This window comes from Drosophila obscura, unplaced genomic scaffold (genome assembly GCF_018151105.1).
Source record: "Drosophila obscura isolate BZ-5 IFL unplaced genomic scaffold, ASM1815110v1 contig_170, whole genome shotgun sequence".
NCBI lineage: Eukaryota > Metazoa > Arthropoda > Insecta > Diptera > Drosophilidae > Drosophila > Drosophila obscura.
In genome coordinates, this window is record NW_024542758.1 from 1,357,964 (window position 1) to 1,383,836 (window position 25,873).

The 25,873-nt window shown below is 46.3% G+C and overlaps 1 protein-coding gene across 1 annotated transcript in view; it reads left to right on the forward strand.

Moving 5' to 3' along the window:
- Positions 1–24,475, forward strand: part of LOC111070572 (MOXD1 homolog 2) — a 120,963-nt gene extending 96,488 nt beyond the window's left edge. Inside the window, exons 4-11 of the mRNA XM_022361230.2 lie at positions 1,292–1,576; positions 1,923–2,108; positions 3,112–3,307; positions 9,129–9,298; positions 9,428–9,590; positions 11,404–11,539; positions 20,174–20,342; positions 23,915–24,475. Coding sequence (XP_022216922.2) covers positions 1,292–1,576; positions 1,923–2,108; positions 3,112–3,307; positions 9,129–9,298; positions 9,428–9,590; positions 11,404–11,539; positions 20,174–20,342; positions 23,915–24,232 — 1,623 coding nt within the window. The 3' untranslated portion in view covers positions 24,233–24,475. The remainder of the gene's footprint in view (positions 1–1,291; positions 1,577–1,922; positions 2,109–3,111; positions 3,308–9,128; positions 9,299–9,427; positions 9,591–11,403; positions 11,540–20,173; positions 20,343–23,914) is intronic.
- Positions 24,476–25,873: the final 1,398 nt, after the last annotated feature.

Here is a 25,873-nt window from a genome sequence, read left to right on the forward strand (position 1 = left end):
TGCTGCTACTGCTGCTGCTGCTGCACACACACACACGTGGACATGACATGAACACAATGACAGCTGACTGTTGGCTTCCAAAGGCCCCCGGAGGCGTACAGTCCACAGTCGACAAAGACACAGAGAACGGGAGTCAGAGGTGAGTGAAGCAGCGGAGTCATAGACAGAACCGGAGACGGATACGACGGTTACGGGCCCGTGATTCTTGAATAAAAGCTTTAATTTCGGGTTTACCAATTAAAACTACGTGGCCAAATGAAAAATACATACGATGCCAGCCAGACCCCCTCCCCCTGCTGCGTCCCTGAATGCATAATACAAAGGCGAAAGAGGTCCCTCAGGGAAATGCACGAAAATCTGGGGGAAAATTTCCGTCTTTTTGGGGTATGGGAGGGGAGCAGCAGCAGCAGCAGCAGCAGAAGCAGGGGCGGACCCCAGCACTTGAAGTGTAAATTGGCTGGCCAAAGATGCAATTGCGGAGGCCACGAGTGAGTGCAAATTACACAAGTGCAGAGCTCGGGAATGTAATTCGGGGCGAAAGTACAGTCTATAGTCTGCCAGTGAAGTTTGCCAACGTGGCAGCGTGGCAACGTGGCAGCTTGACTGGCAGCAGCAGCAGCTACAAAATTAATTTGTTAAATGGGAATTAAATAAATGAAATGCGGTCAGTTAGAGTCGAGTTTTGGCCAGCGTAAGAGGATCACTCGAATAGTAATGAATGGACGAAGCTCCTCATCCGCGTGTGCGAAGTGCGGCAACGTTGCATCATTAACCCACCATCGACAATGGTGCCCCCAAAAACAGCAGCAGGAGCAGCAGCAACAGCAGCTGACCAAACAGCCACCTGGCCGCTGTCCCATCTGCCACCCATCCTCATGCATCCTTCATCCTTCATCGTGGATGGCCTGCCCACAGGCAAACATCCTCGCTTCCTTCCTGCTTGCAAGCGCGAGCTTCGCTTCACTTCGCTTCTCGCTTCTCTCCTTTCGTTTTTTGTGTGTACTTCATTTAGCAGGGAATCCTGTCCAGTGTCCAGTCCAGTCCAGTCCCTGACCAGACAGTGCATCCGTGTATACGTCAGCAGCGACATTATTGCTGTTGTTGCTGTCGGCAGTCGGTTGTTGCAACGCCATTATAACGCCATTTTGACCCCACCAAACACCCCTGCCCTCCCACACAACTCTGACCGCCCCACCACCCGGACCACCTTTGGCAACTAATTTTTTACACATTTCTCATTTTTGCAACCCGCCATTATCCGTGCTTCCTTTTGTTTTCGCCCTCTTTGCAGAACGACACGATGCGCCTGCTGTACATGTACCACGCACAGGATCCGCCGCATGGCTCGGTGCGACCGGGCACCCTGCCGGACCCGGGCCGCGCCTTCCGCCCCTACCGCCCCATGGTGCTGATGCAGCGCGCCCAACTGCCGATGCCCTCGCCCACGCACGATGAACGCGTGCGAGTCCTGGAGCTGCGCAACGAGGATGTGGAGCTGCCCGGCGGGGATACGCCGCTCTTCTGGTGCAAGATGTTCAAGCTGGAGGACATCAATCGCAAGCACCACCTGATCCGGGTGAGGCACACGCCCTTTTAGCCTTTTCCCGCTGCTGCGGGGACTAAGCGTTATTAAATATAATGCATAATTAAGGCCAAGTGCAGTGGCAGTGGCACTGCCAGTGGCATCCTGCCAGTGGTTGTAGCTGTAGCTGTCACTGCTGCTCGTGCTCCCGCTGCTGCCTCTGCCCCTGCTACTGTCTCTTGGCCTCGGCATAACCAAATTGAAATATTAAAAATTTATCCCCACTCTCCCTCCCTGCCTCACTGCTGCCAACAATGCACTAACCGTTGTCTCTTTCCTTCTCTCTCTCTCTCTGCCAACCCGCTCTCGGGTCGGTTCATTTTCTTTTCATGGCTGGCAGTACGAGCCGATTTATGATTCATCGTCCAGCGTGCATTACTTGCAGCATATAACGCTGCACGAGTGCCAGGGCGCCCACTCGGAGCTGGAGGAGATGGCACGCGAGCAGGGACGCCAGTGCATGGGCGCCCGATCCATACCGCTGGCATGCAATGCCATTGTTGCCTCCTGGTCGCGGGGCAGTGAGGTAAGCATCCAAACGGAACCCCTTAACCCCCTTCCTTAGCCTACTCTACGCTACCCATCTCGTCATAGCCATAACCATGCAATATTAATTTAACCTTCGCAAATGCTTCCTTTCAACACGAAGAAATACGTAAAGGAAGAGCGAGGGTTGAGAGGATATCCGACCAGAGGATACTCCCTTGAAAGGGAAAAACATGATCTGAAACTGAAAATACAACTAGGAATGGTACAAAATCCATAGAACTGATATCTGTAACTGAAACTAATAGAAAAACTGAAGCTACAGAGCAAAGAGAGTTCCTTAGCATTCCAGAAAGTAATATTAACAGTTCCCAAATGCCTTCAACACTGGAGTGTTCTGTCTTTCCTGCATAGAGCACAACATCTTCCATATGTGAGTCCGTACAGCCATTTTCAAAAGAGTATTCCGAAAAAAAGATATACCTAGGGCCCCTGACCTGCAGCCTCATGGCTCTTGTTTTTGGAAGGAGCAGCGCTCAGAGACGAAAAAAAAAAAACAAGGACAGGGGCAGGGACAGGGACAGGCCAGGGTTTTCATAATTTCATCAGAGCAGCGCCATAATGCAGTGGCATGTTATGGCTGCTATCCGCCAAGGGGCGCTCTGCAATGCAATTGAATGGCAATGAATAAGATGGGATTGGAACTGCGACTGGGACTGGGCGAGGAGGGTATGCAATGGAATGGAGCTGGTTCCTGCCTCCGCCACTGGCTGCCTGCATTTAAATTGCACATGGACGCGGCATCAACTTCCGTCCGACCCAGGGACCCAACTTATATGCACACACACACAGACACACATCGCCACACATCCCAAAAAATATCTCCATATACTTACATATACTCGGACGAGTATAAAAACAAACACTCAACATATTTCCCCGCATACTCGTGCCCGTAGCTCCTTTTATTCTCCTTTCTGCTTTTTCTTTTTTTGTTGTCTCTGATTTAATTTTTTGGTCTCTCTTTTGTCTGTCTTTCGCAGGGATTTACGTATCCACACGAGGCTGGCTACCCGATCGAGTCGCGACAGGCCAAATATTACTTAATGGAGACCCATTACAACAATTTGAAGCCCGACTTTGCCCAATTGCACGCCCGACAAATGGCGGATAATTCGGGTTTGAAAATCTACTTTACACACGTCCTGCGACCGAACGATGCTGGCATATTGTCAATCGGTAAGTTACCCCCAAAAACTCAAAATGGGTTATCTTCTACAATATATATATATGTATGTATGTATATGTATATGTACTATACATACATATAGCGGGGCGGGCGTGTGTCTGGCGTGTGTTATGGGAGGAGTGCAGCTGCTGCCCTTTTGTATATTTTATGCGACAGAGAGATGAGGAAGCGCTTTCTATATGCAGCTCATGTCATGCAATTTATGAGATTGCCGAGTGAGCGAGAGAGGGGAGCGGGGAGCGGGCAGACTGGGGGCAACTGCACTGTGGAAATGTGGTAGGAGTGGAGTGGAGTGTGGCATGCAGTGTGGAAGGTCTAACCACATTGGTGGGGCTAGTAAAACAAAAGCTTATGACTTTGCCCAGCTTGTCCAAATGCGGTTTAGCCATGTATCTATGTATGTATCTATCTATCTGTGTATCTGTGTATCTGCATGTGTGTATTCATGTATCTATCTATGTGTGTGTATGCGTCTGCAGATACAATACGAACAAACAAAAGGATATATCCCGGGAGTAGGAGCAGCTCCAGACAGCAATTTAACTACCTTTTATCCCCCCATAAAAGTTTATATCGTCACAATTTTTAATATGTCTGACAGACAATGGAAATGGTTTTCCATTTCTTATTTTTTTTTGTTCCTGTGCTCCAAATTGCTTACAAATAGATTTTAATTTTAAATTTTTGGCGTACCATGGACACACGGCCCTGCACGCATCTAAATCAAATACTCGGAAATAGTCGGTGCCTGGCATGTGTCTGAATGAAAGTTTTCCTGCCAAGCAACTAAATAATTCAAACATTCGAAGGCTACTGCGACTAGTCGTATGATTGCGGGTTAGTTGTGCACTCACTGCTGCAGCGAGGGTGGCCGCAACAGTTTCAGAGGAATATTTACAATTTTGTAAAATAATTCAATGCAGTTTTTGAAAACTTTTTGCCTGTGAAAAATCGAGTTTAAATAAATGTCGTTCATGCCCAAAATAAAACTAATTTTCCAACCATTTAAATTTAATTCAATCTTTTATTCTTTAATCTTTGCATATTTGGATGTATTTGATTACAATTTCCTCAATGGTAATTAAATTATATTATTTTCTGTCTTTAATAAGAAGTCATTCTCCTTGGAAAGCAAACTTCAATTTCCTTGCCATCGAATCTCTCAAAACGAATATCTTAATCTACACCTGCGAAAGGCATTGCCATTTTTCGTCAAGAGCTTCCTCCTCTGTTCTCCCTAAATAAACATATTTTCGGAATTATCCACCAGGTGAAAATTTCTCTGACTCACCAATCGTCTCTCGATTGGAAATACCCGCAAAATAGCAATTTACAAGCGCCAGTCTGCCCTTCCCACACACCCACACCCACACCGACACCCACCTCCGACTAAGCGCTTTGTGAGTACTTCTCAGCCACACACCGCTGCACCGCCCCCCACTCAGAGGGTTGGTGGGAGGAACCACCTGAAAATTCTTGGGGGTACTCAATTTTTTGTTTCTTTATTCATTGTGTGGTTCGTGAGAAGGCAGCGACAGCGGCAGCGGATAGGCAGAGGATAACTAAAATACTAATTTCACTTTAGAATTTATTTTCCATTTTTTTTCGTGGCTGTTTCTTGTGTTTGTTTTTGGCATTTCGGAGGGGGCAGTTTTTACCAGAGCAGGGCCACCCACAAGGCTATAGATCCCTGTGGTTGTGGCACTTGTTATTTCACTTTTGCTAAGAGTCACGCAAACCAATATAACTTTTTCCCCGACCGCACACACACAGAGAGAGAGAGAGAGAAAGAGACATGGACAAGCGCTAAATAAGGGCCAAGAATAAAAGGAACAGGGACTCGGGACTCGGATAGGGACTGTGGCAGGTTCTGGGCAGGGACTGGGACATACACATACATATATTTTTTGAGTAGGTGTTGCCAAAACTTCCGGAGTAGAACGATGAAACACAAAGCGAGAGAAACAGAGAGAAGAACAAGAAGTGGATTAATATATCTTGATAGGAAAATACCATTTGAAAAAGTCGAAAGAAAAAGAAGCGAAATTGTCGGTAGATTTCATGAGAAGGAAAAGCCGATTGGTTGTGGGTGGGCTTAAGGGGCGGCAGTCGGCATTTGCTATTGAAATATTTAATTGGAATTTAACGCATACCACACACACATACACACAGACAGGCACTCAGATGCAGACACACGCAAGTCAATAAATAAAAAATGAGTAAAATCATGAGGCAAAAAAAATAAATAAAATGTTTGCTACAATTTTCTTTTGGTTTGCTATAAATTGAATTACGACTGATGCAGCGGTATCGGGAGGGTAGTCGGAGGCTAAAGCTCTCTCGGGGCCCACACTCGCATAAGTAGCTGCGAAATTGCTCCGTTTCCTGATTCCCTCACTTTCCGCCGTTCGGGCTCGCTGGCTGTGCGGCAAAATTTAATTTCAATTTAATTGGTTATTGATATAGCGCCCTGGTGTATGCAACGGAGCTGTGATTAATGTTGCGGCTTGGCGAATTTTTATGGCACCTTGGAGACGAGGCCACCAGCCAGAGAAAGGGAGAAATGAAACAAATGAGATTGGGACATGTTAAGCCCCTTCTTGGGGTATTGTAATCCCCCGCTTGAAGCCTATCGAAGAATGCTTTGGCAGGGAGGAAAAAAAAGGGCGTATTCTTCTTGTGATAAACATAGGCCTAGAACTTTCTGTATGACTTGGTTTCCCCAACTCTAAGTTTGAAGATTTCCTATATCTCCACTAAAAGTTTTATTAAATGAGATAGTTTAATCTATTCCATAACTGCATACTATACTCGCTTGAAGAGTCTGAACCTTTCATATGCACCTATCACTCGCATTCTTTGAATTGCAATCAAAATTAAATCCAACTCTTAACTGGAATTTCAGTTTCCAGTTTCAGCCACAAAATGGTCTCCCAAAAATCTCTTTAGTCAACTGTTTTGTGGGTCTCTGCGGTACGAGTATATCAGCTTTCATAGACCCTCTAATCCAATTGTTTCGCATGCCAGGCGAGAGTCTCGGTGTCTGAACTGACGCTTTTGACACAAATTGCCATTTAAAATAATTAGAAAAGTTGCAATCGGACTGCATTTGTGCATTCTGCCATTCGCTGGCTGTCAGCATGCAACTGCCAAAAAAAAAAAAGGACCCCGCGATGGCAGCGTTAAATATCGATTTGGAAAATATGTGTAGTTATGAATTGTGAGCGCAGCGAGCGAGCGGAGCGCCTGTCCCCCCGTCGCATTCTGGGCCAAATCAAATAGAAATAGAGCCATTCTCCCTCCAAAATTCCCGCTCCTGGCCATGCCAGCAAATTTCGTCATGCTTCGCATGGCCAATATTGAATTTTGATTTAATGAATGGAAATTGGCAGCAACGCAAAGAGAGAAATACAGACAGACCAGAACCAAAATCAGAATCAGTATCAGAACCAGAAATGGAAATGAAATGAATCCCAAAGACCTCCAATCTGTGACAGACAACCATTTCGAACGGTAGAGAGAGAGAGAGAGAGAGAGAGGAGAGGGTGAGCTCTGGTCTCTATGGCACACGTTCTGATAATATTCAAATGGACCTGATCGAATTGAAAGTTAATGGAAATCAATTAAGGGACAGACACAAACTTTTCGCATCTCTTGTCTAACTTTTCAGATCGAATTTCCAGAGCCAGAGCTGCTCTCCAAGAAGCGATATAAACTTGGCCGAGGCTTACATAGAACTCGCATGAATTGTAACTTTCAATTAAATTGATGATGGAGAGTTTTTCTATCATAACTTTTCCGTCGTCCGTCGTCCGTCGCCGGTCGCCTATCGCCCGACGCAGAGGCCCTGCCCTGCAGTGCCAGCCAGTAGATTGATTGATTTTCCTCGCGTGACATTCTATAAAATGACCAAAATGCGCGAGCCAGGAGGGAAAACTTTTTAAAGCCAACACGGCATCGTTTTTGCAATTTTTGGGTAATTGAAAATTGATTCCCGGCCACATGACAAAGCCAAACCCCGATTGAGGGGCAACTATGAAAATTAATAGAAATAATCTCCACTGCAAACATCCAGAGGGTAAATTTACATATAAAATCTACATACACATGTATGTGTGTGTGTATGTACATGCATATATCCATATATACTATTTTACACGACCGATTCAGAGCCTCTCCTGGGGGCGGCAGCCTGTGAAAAATACAATTGATTACGTAAAATTTTGTTAAATTTTGAGCTGGGGGAAAAAAAACGTAAAACAACACCAAATGGACATTTTATGCAAACGGTTTTAAAGTTAATATTTTTACGTAAGTTCAATGGGATTATAGAGGATAAACCGGATCGCCAAAAGGCGCACAAGCATGTAGGTCAAAGGGGGCATGGCATTGGTAATTGAAGCTACTGGGAAAAAAGTTGAACCAAATAAATGAGAGAAATCGAATGAAAAATATTAATGCAATTTGAAAACTAATCGGGAATGCAGCACTTTAAAGGGTATTAAATCAAGCGAAAATCAAAGAAAGAAATACATTTTGCACAGCAGCAGACACTTCATAATCCTACCTACCAATCAGTACCACAAATATGGGAATCTACAGCCTTGATTATTTATTGCCTATAAAGAATTGTGACTGGCGAGCACAATATTTTTTCCCCCTTCATGAATTGTATAAAGAAAAACTTGAAATCGGTGCTCCTAGATATAAAACCAATCGCTTCAATCAAATTTCAAGGAACAAAAAAGGATTTAAAGAACATTTAAGCACAGATTTATGAGATCCACAGCATAAAAGAGCAACGCAAAACGGAAAATGAATTCAATTGCCAGCTGAATCCAGAAATGCGCTACTCCTACGGCAATGCCAAGTATTTCCCGCGAGTATTTTGATTGGCATACTATGGAGCCCTCCGCTTTCCTACCAGAGCCTTTCGTGGCATACTACGAGCATACAAGCCCCGTATATCCCGCGCAGAGCCACACCCCAAGCACAACAATTGAAATGCCATACAGTGGTGGACCAGCAGCAGCAGCAGCAGGGTAGGAGAAAGGGAAACAAATTTATATGTAGCACATGAATTTCAAATATTTTTTCAACATGGCAGGCGACACGCGGCCCTAATTGAGTGTGGGCGGATGCGGGGAATGGGAAGTATATTGCCCGAGGCCAGGGCAAAATGGAGGTCCTGCCCTCTTTGCGTATGAACAATATTCCACAACATTTAACTAATTGAGCCAGCGAGGAGCAAACATACAACAAAAAATTGTTTCCCCCCCCCCACCAAAAGAAAATCCAAAAATTCAAAATTTGATTTGTGAACAATTCCTGGAAGAACAGAACAGGGAAATGTCCCTAATTGATAAATGGCGGATGAGTATGAGGAGCTGGAGCTGGAGCATGGTTTCGCGACTGCATTGACAAAGTTGTTAAAACATCAAAAGCAGCAATTAAAATGTAATTACACGTTCTGCGACAAATCGAATTAAAAAATCAACGTTCAAAGTTAAATAGAGTGTCAGCGGATAGAGCAGGAGCACGACCAGGAGCCGGGGACACTGATGAGCGATGATAACGAGGTTTGGGGTTTTGCACATTCCACGTGTCGTGGACAGGGTGTGTATCTGCGTGTATCAGAGGGTGTGGAGGGTGTGCAGGGTGTGCAGGGTGTGTTTGTGCCAGACGTGTGGGCGTACAACCATTAACCACGGGAGCTTTTAGTCAGAGCTCTTAGGCTCTTCCCCGTCGAACCGTTAATTAAAATCGCTGAAACGTTTCTAAGCCCGAAATTCGAATTTTTGCCTTTTACAGGAATGGATCCCAACTGGCGACACATTATTCCGCCGGGCCAGAAGCGCGTCATATCGGAGGGACAGTGCATTGAGGACTGCACCGGCTACGCCTTCCCCCAGCAGGGCATCAACATATTTGCGGTAATGATGCGCACCCACCAGATCGGCAAGGAGGTTAAGCTGCGCCAGGTGAGTAATGCACGTCCCCAGTCCATCCCCACTTGCACTGCTCGTAAGGAATATAAAATGTATATGCTAATGAGCAAACTTCTGGTTTCTAACCCCCAATCCCCCAACCTCCCAACCCCTCAATGACAGATACGACAAACCGAGGAGCTGCCGCCAATTGCACACGACAGCAATATAGATGTTGCCTATCAGGATTTTCGACGTTTGCCACAATCGGTGCACTCCCTGCCTGGGGATAGACTCATCGCCGAATGCATTTATGACAGTTCGTCACGAAAGGCAATTACCTTGGGTAAGTGCTCGGGGGAGTATATAAAAGGAAGGAAGCCCACCCATCCACCCTCCAAGCAACAATAAAGATGGCAAAAAAATTTTGAAGCGAGTGAGGAGAGTGAAAAAAAAGTCCAAACATTGTCGTGAGCGAAAAAATATTCTATGAAATTGCCGATGTGGCTCGGTTAGGGCTGGCTGGATGGTTGGATGGATGGTTTGATGGTTGGGTTGGTGGTTGTGTAAACAGGCAATGGCAACGGTGAGCAATCGTCGTTATGACACATTTAAATCAGCCAAACGATATGCGACAGGAGCCCCAGACAGAAGACTGGAGGACTGGGGCCGACTGGGCGGACTGGGCGGACTGCGCACTGAGACCAGAACGAATCGTTGCACACGAAAGCTCAAGACAAAGGCGAAAGCAATAAAGGAGCAGGAGCAGGAGCAGAGCAGGCCAGGAGTGGTAGTGAGAGCCAGTGAAGACAGAGGAGCAGCGTCATTGTAAAATACATAAACCAAGGGACTGAAACATTTCACTTAGCACACGGGACACGGGCGGGACAGGGGTTGGCAGGCTGGCTGGCAGGTGTTAAAGCGGGCTCTGGCCCGATGTGGGTGTTGCCTTGTCCTGTTCTTGTTGTGACAGCTGCTCAGGACTCCAGCGAAATGGACAGTGCAGAATGCAGCAGTGGCACCCGAAGAGAGAGGGTAGCCAGGGGGGGGCAGAGGCTGCTGTTAATGAGATTGGAATAGCGAAAGATGGCAAAATGAAGCTGCCACAACAGATAATCGTAATGGCAAGGACTGAATTTAATAAAAGTGCAAATGAAAATGAGATTATGATTAGCGGATAGCAGCAGCAACAAGTCCACAGTCAGATTAATCTATGAAAATCTAAATCCAATCTGAAAGCATCACAGGAGTCACATTCGAAGGGAAAAATATGGAAAGAGACTCGCGATTGATACTAGTAAATTCCAACTGGTTCCAGAATTTATCGGCGAGCCAGCAGAGTTCCCCAGAGATCTACAAAGCTTTCCCATTCAGTGCCATAAATGCTGAACACTCCACAGCACAATCAGTGCACTGCCCACCTCATGCCAGTTGCGTCGAAAGACAACACCTAACGTAAATTTGACTTTCTTGCTTGCTTGCACAAATTCAAACACAATCTACACAATTCAGCAGAAGGCTAGAAGGCAGCTGGCAGGAGTGGAGAGGAGTGGCAGTCAGGCAGACGAAGGGTGACAACGGGTCTCAATAGAGACACAGCGAGTCGTAATAGACAAACGTAACGATGTTGCACTAAAAAGAACGGCAACGGCATCGGGAATGGGAATGGGAATGAGAACGAGAACGAGATGGATCCGTAGACAGTGAACGACGAGGCAGTCAGGCGTGTGCTCGGCAAATATAAAGCTTTTTCCCAACTCAAATAAAGCAAGAGGCAGCACCGTACTGTACCGTTCTGTTCCGAGCCATCAACATCAACGTTGTCTCGGTTTTTGCAATATTTTTATGATGGCGCCTTGGCTGCTTTACGGCGCTGCCAACTGCAGCGGCCGCTTAATTTTGTTCTTTGTTGCAAGCCCAGCCAAGCCGAAGGTGCAGCTGCCAGATACAATGGGGGCGGGGAGGGACAGACGACCAGCCAGGAAATTGTCCTCAACTCCCATTGAAAATTTGTTGCTTTTTTTTTGTGTGCTCTTGTCTTGGGAGAGGGTATGATGGTAGGATGGTGGAATGAGGGGTATACATTTTGCTTTTGTTTTTCACAGCGTCATTTCTTATGCATTTCGTTTGCTTCTTTTCCGTTTCTCCCCCCCGCACAGGTGGCCTCACCATGAAGGAAGAAAGCTGCACAGTGCTGACACTCTACTATCCACGCCAGAAGAAGCTGACAACGTGTCACTCACTGCCGAGTCTGCCCACAGTGTTGCATTCGCTTGGCATCGAACAACTGGCAACGTAAGTTCCTTTTTGTCTCCCTTTTTTCCTTATATTGTTAATGTTGTATGGCCCGAGCCTGAGCTTACCATACCCGCTCGGGGAAAGTCCACAATTCCGTATCTGCATCCGTATCCGGAAGAGGCAGAAGCCGAAGCGATGCTAATGAAAATTGACATGTACCGGAATTAAGAATATGTATCATGGCAAGGCAAGCCGGGAAACTTCAAAGGGAAATGAGCACCACTATACGGCGGGGTTTATCGGCATAAAGAACGATGCAACACGAGGTTGCAGAATGCGCGTTGCATCGATGCAACCGATAGACTGCTGCAGTTGCAAGACTGAGAGAACTGGAACTATTCTCTCACCGAATCAATTTACTCGCCATTCACATTCAATTTGGCTCCCTTGTAGCTTCTCTTCTTGTCGGCTCCCAGCCTCCTGCCTCCTGGGCCCGATCCACTCGACATTGCCGGGACCTGGCCTCCGTTCGTTTTGGCTTGGGTATAAGGAAATTTGGTTTATTCCTCTGTTGACTAAAGTAATTGGTGATTTAATGATGTTGTTGCATAACCAAATCACCTAACGAACTCACAGTGGCACTGCCACAGACCCAAACAGAGAGTGAGAGAGAGAGAGAGTGGGAGCAGAGGCAGCCTGAAGAGGCCAAGAAGGTCGGGTCCTCGGGTATTCTCAATTCTGAAGTATTTGCCTAACAAACAATCGTAAAATGAACTGTGCAGTGCACACTGCTTTTCTTCACTGCTCTCCACTCCTCCGCTCTCCGCTCTCGGCTCTCGACTCTGCTCTAATTGAGAATTGTGAATGTGGAAAAATAAATTACGAGACAAGCAAAGGCAAACGCTGTGTAACCCCGGAGTAGTGAGAGCAGAGAGACCTCGAAGGAGGCACCACGGAGAGACCTCGCTTTTATTTAGAAAATATTGATTTCTATTAACATCAAGTGCTAAATAAACAGCCAAGTATGGAGCCAGGGAGCCAGTCAGTCAGTCAGTCTGTCAGCCATCACTCAACCGTCATTCGAGGTCCATTCAGTGCCGCTCAGAGCCACCCAGCACTTGACTCCTGAATGGCTCTGGCCACCAGTTCGGTACGGAATGCAGACGCCATGGTCTAGGATAAATCAGCTCGGGGCCACATAAATATTGTATTAAAGCGTCCGCTAAAAATTAGTCGAAATTAAACCTGAATGGCTTTTGGGGGAGGGGTGGTTGAGCAGCAAGGATGGCCAAGGACTTTGGTACGCCCTATTAATCACTTCCTATTGACACAGGGCCAGGTCCGAATCGAATCGAATCAAGCCGAATCAAAGATAATTTTCAATGGTTTGCCCTCTCCTCTCCGGTGTTCTCTGCTCTCCACCGCAGAAAATCAAAGTAAACGGCATAAATAGATTACGGCTAAGGGGGCAGGAGGAAAGGTAAAGAACGGAAAACATGGCCACGTAAATGAGTTAAGAATGAGAGGCAATGGGGCAGGAGAGGGTCTGGGCTAAGGCCAAAGTGTAAAGGATTTTCAGAGTTAAAAGTGTTGGTTAGGTACTTGCGGCTTGATTGGATTTTTGGTCTGATTAGGGAATGAGAGCAAAGCGAATCTTAACGATGGAGAGAAGCTTCGCTCAGTCTTTGATTAGTTAAAGAGGAGTGGTTGCCATCTCAGAGAAGAATCTTAAAGGTTAAGGCTAGTCAAACATTCAATCGGAACTATCATCGTGTAGTAGAGGCTAACATTCAATAATCCACTTCTAGATCATATCATACGAGTATCCTGTCAAATAATGTCCCATTTCATGGTGCAATCGCCTCGATGCAGGAACAGAACACAAACCCATCATCGACTGGCATTGTCTGGCCCAATGTAAGTGATTGTGAAGTGAAGGCCCATGGCCTCCCATACATTGGCTTTTTGTCCAGACAATGTCCACGCCATGGATTCCATATATTCACGGGGAGGGGAGGGGAAGGCAGATGGGACCTGGCCTGCGTGTACCGAAAATCGACATGAATTGATAAAGTCATTTGCAATTGTCTGTCGTTATGGGGCAACACCAGAACACCAGAACACCGGGGCTCAGGGGCCTAGAGCCAGAACCGAATTTCGGGCCGCCTCGCCTCGCCTCGCTTCGGTTCGGTTTGGTTCGTCTCCGTTGTCGTTGTTGTTTCACGCGCTTGTTGTTGTTTGTTTAATACAATGGGCTCCCCCTCCCGACCCGTCCCGTCCCGTCCCACACCACGTATTCCTGTTTTTGCTTTTGTTGTTGTTGGCCAGTTATTATGGCCACTGCAATTTTGTAGCGCTTAATGTCCGGCTACGGGCCTGAGCCCCGGCTACGGCTACGTCTGGGTCTGCATTGAAGGGAGGGTAGGGAGGGCGAGAGGTCCTGCAACCGAAAGTGCGAATGCGATATGAGGATTAAAATTCATAATGAAAACCCCCGAACGACAACAAACGCATCGAATCAAAGAGGTGGACAGGAGGATAGAGCCGCAATAACAACTCTCTGGGACCCATCACCTCTTGAACAATGATTGGTGAGGTGGGGGTGGTGGTGGGTGGGGAGCGTGTCCATCTATTTGTTGTATGTTCGAGTGTGTCTATAGATGGCCCGCAGGAGCCGCATGTTGTACGTTTCAGGTTTAATTAAACAATGATAGAAAACGAATACGAATACGAATACGAATAGAAACGAATAGAAACCATAACCACAATTCCAGGTTGCACAGGTGGGACAGTTTGTTGGGTTCCAATCAAGTTCACAGACATAAACTATTGAAAATATCGAAATTATTGCCAACGATTGAGCTTTACACAGTCATAAGAGAGCTTTAGAGAGAGAGAGAGAGCGAGAGAACACCAAGGGATTTAGTTGTGCTTCAATATGTGCGAAGTTGTATCAATATTCAACCAAATGAATCTGTTTCAAATGGACGATAGCCAGTTAATAGCCTTCCACTCACATCCCAGCAAAGCGTATAAACCTGTTCCATTGAGTATGTTAAGCTTGCCAAATTTAAGTAATTTCCAGTCGAAAATTGATTGTTTTTATCTTTGGTTCACACAACACTGGTCATATATTATTCGTTCCGTTCGACTCTCTGTTCTGATCCGGTCTGCCACGTTGAATGATAAGCTAATGATGCACACACACACACACACACACACAGAGACAGAGGAAGAGACACACACACATAGACGTAGACACAGGCAGCAACAGCATCCAAATTGAGGCTCAATTGGTCTGCAACTAATGTAATTATAAGCCACTTGCATTTGGCCCCAACCCGACTCCCACATTCAGATCCACTTCACCTCCACCTCCACCTCTCAGGCGCTACCTAGACTACGCATATCTGACCTGTGATGCTTATTGTGGTTGAAATTCAATTTAATTTGATACGCACCGATTTTTGGTCAGTGTATGCCGTAGTCCCGGCGAAGGGGCTTCGAAAATTGTTTGCAGTTCAACTGCGGCTCAATTGACCAACACAGAGAACTGCCCAGAACCAGAGACGGAGACGGAATCCGCATTGCAGAAAGAGACAGAGAGAGAGAGAGAGAGATGGGCAGATGCGACACAATAACTGGAGAGGGGAGTGGTGGGAGAGCAATGATGGGGTTCGCCCCAGAGGGTGGAGGGAGAAGGAGGCCGAGAATTATGGGGCGCCCATCAGCATCGGCTGGACAACGTTGTCGTCATCGTCATCGTCATCATGCAAAACTCATTGAAGTCGTTAGCGTGCGTCGGGGCCCAAGGACATAAAGCACACAATACACCAGAAGTGTGGGTGCGGAAGGGGAAGTGCGAGGGAGTGCGAGGGAACGAGCAGGAGGAAGTGCAGTGGCAGGCATCAGGACATGGCTTGACTGAGGAATGGCATGTGCAGCACTGGGAGAAATCTCCCACCAGATTGAGGCATTGATGTCTTCCTTGGGAGTTTCCTTGGCGTGTGTCTTCATTTCAGGATAAATTCTTTTTCTTTCGGTGTATTCAGAATCCGGAAAACCTCCGAATGTTTTGGCAGCGCATAGCCCAGCTGAAAGGCGGAAGATCTCTGCCTGAATGGTTCAAGCTGCAAAGATTCATGGAACTTTTTGAGGCTTGGAATTATGTTATTTGTTGCCTAGATTTGGTTAGATTTCGCTCAGTGTCGCCTGGTACACGTTGCTGAGCTTCATTGATCATGCGCCCAGGCCAGACCGAAAAAAAAACCCCCATCCCGAACCCGAGTCCACACCACAACCTGAAGCACTGCCCGCCACACAAGGCTCGCGCACACGGTTCGCTTCCTTTCGGCCAGGCTAGGCCAGGCCAGGCCAGTGCCCGATTCCTGAATCGCTCTGATGCCTGGGCCCGATTGCCCCGTTATTGGCTTAATTTACGTTTTACGTTTTGGGGTTTTTGCTGCTGCCTGATTTTTCTCTGTGTGTGTGTGTGTATGTGTGTGCTCGATGACCATTTGGGCCATGGTTCTCGCTCCAGCAAAAATAATGTGATAGTGGTTTTTACAATTTACGCACTTGCCATGGCCACTGAAATTAATTTTAATTGTACGTGCGTTTGTTGCGTATCTCTCTCTCTCACTCTCTGTCTCTCTGTCTCCATGACTGTGGCCTGGTTCTGTTCTGCTCGGGTCCCGGCATTAAAATCAAAGTAATTATTCAAGTTGTGTGCATTTCCCTCACTTTCTCTGTCTCTGCCGCTCTCTCTTTCTCGCTGACTGTTATGCTGTAGCTGCTCTGTTTTTCCCCCAATCTCCTTTGGTCCCTTTGTTTATTGGCGTTTTCTGTTTGTTGAGCTACGCAAATTGGCTTCATTTTATAGTTGTTGCCGTTGGGTCGCAGCTTTTGTTAATTGTTTAAGGCTGAATGATATAGATATCCACTTCGTGCCCCATTCTCCTTTATGGCGTCCAAAAGGGGCCTCATTAAGGCTCATGATATCCTTTATTACTTTATGACTTCTTCTTCTCCTTCTGCTGCTCCAGCTCCAGCTCCATGGCTCCTGCAGTGCCTCCTTGCCTCCTTGCCTCATCTTTGCATATCGGATTGCTCGGCTGCACACATGGAATTTCCCAGTGCCAGTACCAGTACCAGTCCCACTCCCAGTCATCCCGTCTTCCAGTCTCAGTCCCTGGCTGCTTCTCCTCTTTGTTATCGATACTCTTTGCGTGGCTGGTCGCAATTATCCCAAAGATATTTCTTTCGCTGTGGAGCTCTAAGGCTTCCCTTCATCTTGCTTGATTTTTGCTTTTTATTTTCCAGGTTTCAAGTTAATTAAAGCCCCAGCTAAGGAGCGAGAATCTCGTTAAAAGAAGTATCCGAAAGAGTATCTTTTGTGGATATTTGTGGGCTTGTTCAAGCTTCAGTTTAAATTCTAATTGATTTGGGGCTCTTCACCCAAACGATTTTGTAACATTTAATGGATGGCCTTCCCAGTTATTCAATTCAGTTCTAGCTTCTCTCCGGCCAACCAACCGCCAGCAACCAGCAACCAGTTGCCTGTTTTGTGCTATTTTAGTTTTCATTTGTCATCGGGAGATGGCCATTTCGGCCGTTATGCCAGCCAATTGCAATTGCATTCGAGTTCAAAATTGAATTTTACTCCAATGCGAAATAGGAGGTCATAAATGCACAGAGCCACCTCCCCCCTCGTACTCATCGTACTCGTATAGCCACTGGAATGGCATTTCCTACTCCTACTCCTACTCCTACTCTCGGGCTGCATCCTTTGTGGAAATGCGCCGTCGTCATAACGCTACATAAATAAACCCATTGCAAAGCGCATTGCAGTTGCAGTTGCAGTTGCATGTGGCAGTACAAGTAGGAGTGGGGTGTGGGAGGGGGAACTGCAGTTGGAGTCTATGGCCTAGAGCTGGTTCAGCTCCAAATGTATTTTGGGGGCTGGCATTGTGATGTCCTATTGGATTTTATAATCAACAATGCCAAACCATGGACTCTGCCTTTGTCCTGCTGCTGCCTGCCTGCCTGCCTGCTGATTTTGCTGCTGGTTTGGCTTTTCGTGGGGATTTGGATTCCTGTTGCTGCTGGGCCATCATTTTAATTATACTGAGTGCCAATGAAGTCAATGGCGATAAGGCTAAAGCGCTGGCGATTGATGCCCATGCCCTGCACAGCGGGAGGAATGGAATGGGATGGCATGGCATGGGATGGGATGGGATGGACTGGGAGCCCTCCCAGGATGTTATCCCGTTTTTACATTACCAACATCTGTGTGAGTTTCCACTGCATTTATATTTATTATATGTGGGAGGTTACGGCGGCTACGGTTACGGTCATGCTTCCCGGATATATTAGCAGCAGCGAACCTCCTCTTCCTCTTCCATCTTGCTCCTGCTCTTGCTCCGCCACCAATGAACCGCAAACACCAAATGTAAAGGAAGGGAGGAAGCCAGAGAGAGTGCAGTACAGTACACAGGGAGAAACGGGACTCTATATGGACTATATAGATGGACTCTGTACTGCAGCGCCATGCGGCTTAAACTCTCGTGGGTTGTGCACAGTGCAGAACAGATGGACGGAGATGGGCAAATGCAATATATTATTTTATATTATTATTATTATGGGACGCAGGACACGGATATGGACATGGACATGGACCGCACAGACATGCGGGACTCGTACAAGTGGCCAGCGCCATTAGAGGAGAGCGAACTCAATGAGGTGGCGTCAGGGGCACGGCAGGCGAAGGGGGAGGTTTTGCAATCAATCCGCAGACATTAATATTTTTCGTGTTTGCAACCGCAAATTGTTGCGGCTGTTGCAGCAGCAGCAACGGCAGCACTCCACACCGCACCCCCCAACAACACTCGGAACAGATTCTCTCCGGTTCACTCGCCGCAGGAGTCAACCCAACCCCCCTGCCACAGCACCTTTCTCGACTGGCGCCGGAGGACTACGAGTATCACAGACACAACCCTCGATGCGGATTGAGTGGAATCATAAATTAATTAAAAGAGATTTGTTTGCGGCTTCCAAAGGATTCCGCCATCCCAGTACCAGGGACAGGGACAGGCACAGGTCCAGGTCCAGGGCCAGGGCAAAAATGGCTCACAAGAGAGCTCGCACAAAGAAATTGTGTGCGTTCGTGTTAGTGCCGAGCGGTTCCCCTCCTCCCCTTAACCAGTCCTCCTCTATTCATGTCTCTGTGTGTGTGTGTGGGTGTTCTATGAAATTAAAGCAACATTTTTCGTAATGCCGGGCAAAGAACAAAATTAATTAGCCTAATTGTAAGGGCGGACAGCGGGTGCCGGGGCCATGTCGAGGGGCAGCAGACACTGAGAGCCACGAACGAGAATGAGAACAAAACGAAACGAAACGAATGAATGAGATGAGATGAATATATAGAAGGAATTTATATTGCACAAGATCCCCCCTCCCCCCATGCCGACAATGCTGACGGTCAGTGGTGTAGCCAAAAGAAGGGGGCCGACAAATCTTGCAGAGGGAAGTGCACCAGAAAAAATATAATCTGGCAAGTGTACTTCAATGGGTTAAATTGACAAAAGTAAGAACAACTATAAAAAGTGCTCCTCGAGTGGATTTCAAAGCACTCGAGTCTTGGTCTCGAGTCTTATTTTATGTTGCAACTTTCAGCGTGCAGCAAACCTAAAAAATATAAGTAGTTTCCCCTCGAAATTATTTTATTTAATGCAATTTTAGCATTCTACTCTCCCCCTCTCTCTACTCACCCACTTTCTATTGGCTTTTAGTAAATAGCCTGCCTACATACTCGTACTCCAGCGAGTAACGAACGCCTCAAAGGATACTGAGAGATCATGATAAATGACAAATCCTGAGCAAAAAGAGAAATCAAATTAAACAGCCAAATTATACATATTTGTTATCGGAATCAGAGCCTGGGGCGACACGGTTGACATTGAATTGAATAATCAGTAAACAAACAAGGTCCCAAAAAGCGACTTCTGTAAGCCATTCCCATTAGTCATCTCTCCCTCTGACTCTGACTCTGAGTCTGACTCTCTGTGAGTGAGCGATTTCCATCCCTCCAGACTACGCCACTGATGGCACTGAGGTTTTACACTTTTAGCCCATTTATTAAGTTTTTCTCTGCCTTCTTCTGGTGGAGTGTGGTGCCTGCCTTGCCTTCGTCCTGCCGCGCCGCGCCGTGTGCGGTTTTTATTTCGTTTGGCAGACCAGAAATTGTAACAACGTATTTGACGCGTCACAAATGAAAATCTAAAAGATTAATTAGCTCAAGTTTTTGTGGAGCGCGCGCGCGCCTCCCGTCTGCCCGCCTCCCCACGGAAATCCGAGCGCAAATCTGCGACGACTTACCGAAAAAAGGGACCCAAGCCAAGCCAAGCCAAGGATCAGAGTCAGAGTCAGGACAACCCTCTTTTCATCCTTCTTATTTCTTTTGGGGGGGAAAAACTCGAAAATCTGCTGGCAAAGCGCCTTTTGAGGGTGGAGTGCCTGTCTGACTGCCAGCCAGCCAGCCATCCAGCCTGCCAGCCTGCCAGCCAGCGTGCCTGTATGTGTAATAAATTTTAAGTCCTAATCAAACTTGACAATAATAATAAAGTTAATAATGTTATTTAAGGTCTGTGCGGCGCCCCCCTCTAACTCTCCTTTCTGTGTCTTATCTTGCAGCGACTCGAATCCCGTGCTTATATCATCGCCACCCGAATTGGCCGGAATGACACTGGAGGCACGTCTGATATCCTACGATTGGGAAAATCAATTTGGCGAATTCCAGGAGGCCACACGCAAAGGCAGCTTCAAGCCCATCTGCTGGGGAGCCAAAAATCATGTGGTGCCGGTAAGTAGAGCGCACAGATTTCTCCCATTTCCCCGATTTATGCCTCAAGATAACGGCCAAAAACTTTTCAATGGGAAAAGTCTTCTCTCGCCTCACTTGCCTCGCTGGCTTCGCTGGCTTCTCTGGCGGCGACAAGCGGAAGATGGAGTACTCCTACTCGTACTCTCTCCCCCCACAGAGCTAACCTCTCATTCAAAAGGCTATGCAGCCCGCTTGTGTCCGGCTGGGTCCGAGTGTCTGTCACAGTTGAAATCGCATTAACCCTTTTTATCCATCTGGGCATCTCAATCTCGTTTTTCTTCGTTCGTTCGCTCTTTCTCCACTTCTCTGGCTTTCTCTCCGCTAATCGCTGAGAACATTTCGTGCTGGCTTCCCTTGTCCTGCTGCCGGTTCTGTTGCTGCTGCTGCTCCTGCTGCTCCTGCTTTACATCCATCAGCTTAATCAGCTAAATTGCTAGACAATATCTGGGATAATTTTTCTTGCTGCCATTTGATGGCCCCACCCGCCCACATACAGATACCCGCTCAGATACGAATACGAATACAGCCACAGAGCCCAGACAAGTGCTCATTTATTCATTGGATAGAGAGGAATGGTGCGATGGGGGGATGCGGGGATGGCGTATAGAGTAGAGTTAAAGCAGAAAAGACATTAGGACCCCTTTCTCCCCATCTTCATCCCCTGCCTGCTTTGGTTAGGGCAAAATGCGGGTAATGTCTACCGGAAACCGCACGTTATAAAGTGCAATCAATTGCATTGCGGCCAGGGCCAGTGCCAGTGCCAGCGCCAGCGCCACTACCATAGCCCCGTTCGCTCCGCTCGTTCCGAGTTCGAGTTCGAGTTTGTTAGGCGCCACTTTACAGCAGTCGCTCGCAGAGTGGTGAAGTGGTGGAGTGGGGCTCGAGGGGGAGTCACATCTATCAGGCCAACACACGTACGACTTCGACAACGATCATTCTAATGGGTCACACACTAAACCAGGACTAGGACCAGTACGAGGACGAGGACGAACCACGACCACGACTAGGACTAGGACGACGATTCCCAACAAGCTGCCTCTAATTCACGTCCAAAATGGTTTAGACCAACTGAGTGAATGCTCCCATATGAGCATGATTCTCTCCATACCCATCCCTCTCTCTCTCTCTCTTTTGCGCTTTTTCCACTGTGTGGAAATTGTGGGAAATTGCTTAAGTTGGAAATTGTTGCCATTTTTATGCTACTGACTTGGCTCTCTGTCTTTTCCTCTGCCTCTGCCTCCGCAACAGCCTTTGGCTCTCTGGCTTTCACTCGGTGTTTTCTTTCTCTTTTTTTTTTTTTTTGCCTGTAGTGCTCGAGACCAAAATTATCAACGCTTGAATTGTCATCGATTTTCCGTGCTATTGCGTTAAATGCTGCCCATTCGGGCTGGGCTCCCTTCTAGTTCGGTTTCTACCATTTTTTTCAGTCAATAATTCATTGGAGGACCGAGCCCAAGCCATCTCTCCCCCGGTGACAGACAGGCCCATTGAATTCAGAAGGCAAAAAAAGAAAAAAGAACCCGTTCAGGCGCCTAAATTAGCAAGGCAGCAGGGCAAAAAGTTATCCCACTGTATAGTTGCTGCGTGGCAGCGAAAGGTGAACGACAGTTAAATGTAGCGTGAAATATACAGCGGCAAAAAGGTGACAAAGAACCGAAAGAAGTCCCTGATTAGTTTTCGCCCAGCGCCTCTCCAGGGTTCGTTGAGTCGGAAGGCCTAGTTCCTGTCCTATTCCTGGGCACACAAAAAAACACCTCAGGCAGATAGAACTCACTGGGCAATGGGGCTGAAATGATACCGGATATCACATAGAGCTAAGCCAGTTGGCAAATCGCATGGATTGATATTAAGTTCGGTTTCAATTTAAGTACCAAAAGGCTTCAACTATACGGCTTTTCAAAGCCCCGCTTTGTCTTCGTTTTTTTGGGTCAACTTCATTAGCATAATATAAAATATTGTAGCCCCAATTTTGAATGTCGCTATCCAAGCTGGCAAAGCGAGAAACCCAACAAAACACCAAAAAAAAAAAAGGCCAAAGCCGACCACCTAATTAGCATGTCAATCTCTGCACACCGACACACACACACACACACACACAAATCTATGGCCTAGCTAGCTGTGCGGGGCAGGCAACAAATTGTGGCACACCGAGTGCCAGAAGAGAGCAATTAAAGCCTTAAATTTATGCACAGCACACAAATTGCACATTTTATAATGTTCAACCTCGATGGCCATTGGGGAAGAAGCAGCAGCAGCGGCAGCAACAGAAGCTGCAGGAGCAGCAGCAGCCATCAGGAGAGGCACAAACAAAGCACACAACACACATTCCTTTTCAATTAAAATGTCTGTCAGTGGCAACAAGGGGCTGGCTCCTTCTGGCCCGGCCAACACCTGGATATGTCTGTCAAGCTCTTCGAGGATATCCAGGCACGGGGACTCAGGGGCTGACCCATAGATTTTCGTTTCTATTTTTTCGTTATGTTCGCCCCAAAACGATTCACAAAATGCCTTTTCAAAAATTCAACAAAAAACAACAACGAGCTGGGGGGAAGGTTCGTTCTGCTGCTGCCATCGTCGTTGTCGTTGTCGTTGCGATTTGCATAATATTATTAGTAAACACTCGTTATGAAGTCAGCCACGGCTCCGACTCTGCCGCTGCCTCTGCCTCTACCGCTGCCTCTGACTCTGCCCCTGCAGCACACACAAATGCAGACATTCGCTAGATTTAGATTTTCGACTGGGCATAAAATATTTGACCGCAGCGCAAGTCCCGGGGATCCCCATGCCCATGCCCACGCCCATCCCCGTGCCCACCCCACCACCTATTTATAAACACAAATTTATTCAGCGTAATTAAAACACAAAATTCAGAGCCAACGAATTCGCTGGGGACTCCAGAAGCAAACAAGTAAGGTGTGGGGGTGTGGGGGTGTGGGGGGCACAAGAGGTGGATCCTGGTCTGTTTTATTTGGGTCTGCGGCTTCATTGTTTTGCTATTGTGCCAGGAATTTATTCTGGTGTGAGTTCTGTTTACACTCTCCGGCTCTCTGGTCTCTCTGGTTTCCGCTCTCTCTCTCAGGCGCTCAGCGGGTGGGAGGGTATAACTGTTTTGTTAGGCTGCTAGGAAAATCACCTGCCATGTTGGTGGAAATTTCAATGGAATTCGGGTATGAAAATCATGAAATACACCTAAAGGTTAACATGTAAGATTGGGAAACTCCTGTTAAGCTGATCCTTTTTTCCTCGTCCTCTAAGACCAGAAAATACCTCGAAGAGTATGCCAGAGTTCTTAAATCCCTATTGCATATCGGCTCTTCATCTCTGTCTCTTTTGTTGCAAATGTCAACGGCATAAATAAGCTTTTCAATTTCCTCTGACTCGCTGGTTCTCTTTATTTTCCGTCTGGGCAGAACAACAACCGAAAAGCGAAAAAGCGAGCCTCGCAAGGAAAAAGATAAATTTAATTAATGTTGTAATTTATTACGTACAGATCCAGAGAGAAGAAACTACCACAGCGCTAATGTTTCTCATTTCCTTTCTCATTTTTCCAGGGCTCCGAGTTCCTCGAAGGCTACAGCATAAATGTTACCAAGACCTACAAGAAGCACAAGCGGTGCAAGCCCAAGCGCCTTTTTGCACCGATTACCGAGAGGACTGCTCCACCGCCAGCCTCCGATCTGAGCGAGCTTCCCGTCCTCCACGAGCTGGACAACAATAACATCATCGAGGGAGCGGCGCGGAGTAGCCGCAGCTCAGCGACCGATGTCCACGGACTGAGTCTGAGTCGGGGCAACTGCCGGGAGTTCGTCAGCTGCCTGCTATGGCTGGGCGCCTCCTCCTGGTGGCTTCTGCTCATGCTAAGGACGTGAGGGGATTCAGCAGCAGCAGCAGCAGTAGGACTTGGAACAGCAGGAATCACAGGCACCACCGTCTAACTAAACTAAACTAAACATGCAGCAACACAACAGAAAAAAAAAATATGAAAGAAATGAAAAATCTGTGGAAAACGGAAAATAACGAACTCAACTCAACTACAACTCTCTAACTATAAATGACATCTCTTAATCCTACTACAGATACAAATAGAAGCAGTAGGAGAATGTGAAAAGCGGGAGAGAACAACATGAAATATTCATAATAAGCTAGCGTTTAACAGCTTTTCCTATTCCTACTACAACTACAACTACAACTACAACTCCAGCACCTGCTGTTCCCTATACGGCCCATACGCCTTCATCCCAACAACTCCCATTTATTTATTCTCCTCCCTACCTACCACCACAATTTTGTTGATTTTGTTCTAGAGTTTTATTAAATTATTAACGATTTTTTTAGTGTAGTTTAAGCTGAAAATAAAACAAAGCAAAAAACTGAAAAAAAAAGAAAAAACAAAAACACAAACAAGCAAAAGAGCAAAAGAATAATGTCGAAAAAAACCGAAAAGCAATAATTAGTTGTTGTTGTCGTTATTAAATATACAAAATCGCGAAATTGTAAAAGATATTATAGATATACACCTTGACTACATATATATAGAGCAGTCATTCCTTCTACCATACATATATACGACTCATATATGTATATTTAGATATATATACACACATACATTTATATATACATATATATATATATATACATAGCGTCTGACTTGGGTAAAGCTTGAGCGTCTGATGGGTTTTGTTGGGCATTGCAAGAAACAATCGTAGAAGGGAACCGACATCAAGTGGCAAGTCCTAGGCGAAGGCATCAGAGTCCTCCCCCCAGTTAAGTTTAGTGCGAACAACCAAGTGGAACTAAGTTCGAACGGGCAAAATCATAAAAACATACATAAATCATACACACAAGCATACATACATACATACATACATAAAACTTTATACGTCCATATAGGAAGCGAAATCGTGAGAAGGCAAAACCGATTTAGTTTAACGTAATTTTTAGAAAAGGACTTGAATATCTTTACGTTGTTGGGAAAAGACTAAGAACAAAATTTGTAAGAGCAAACACAAAAAAGAGAGGAAAACCCTGTAGAGTAGAAAAAAGCAATAATCACGACATCATTTCAAGCGAAATATTTAATTGAGTTAAACACCTTATGGGAAAAAGATATCTACACTATATGTTTAGGCAGAGAATACGGGAGACTGAGGCAAATCGATCAGCTTCATTTATAATGGTGCGTTAAATCGATTCAATATCGATGTGAATAAGTCGATAACCTTATATTTTGGTTATTTTTTTTTAAGTTCTTCACACAATGCCATCGGTTTCAAACAACTTCCAAAACTTGTTTGCTGATCATACCCCGCCTGCAGTCTGTGCATTTTGTATGATTTTGTTAACCCACTATGGCTATAGCTATAGTTATACTATCCTATACTCGCTCTTTAATCTTAAGTTGAATTCAGTTAACTATTGCAAATCTACCTGCGCTTTTTGGAACAGAATGAAATGAATGAAGAAGCGGAAATACTTTCAACACTCAAAGTGTTGCCTCCTCTCTTTTTTCA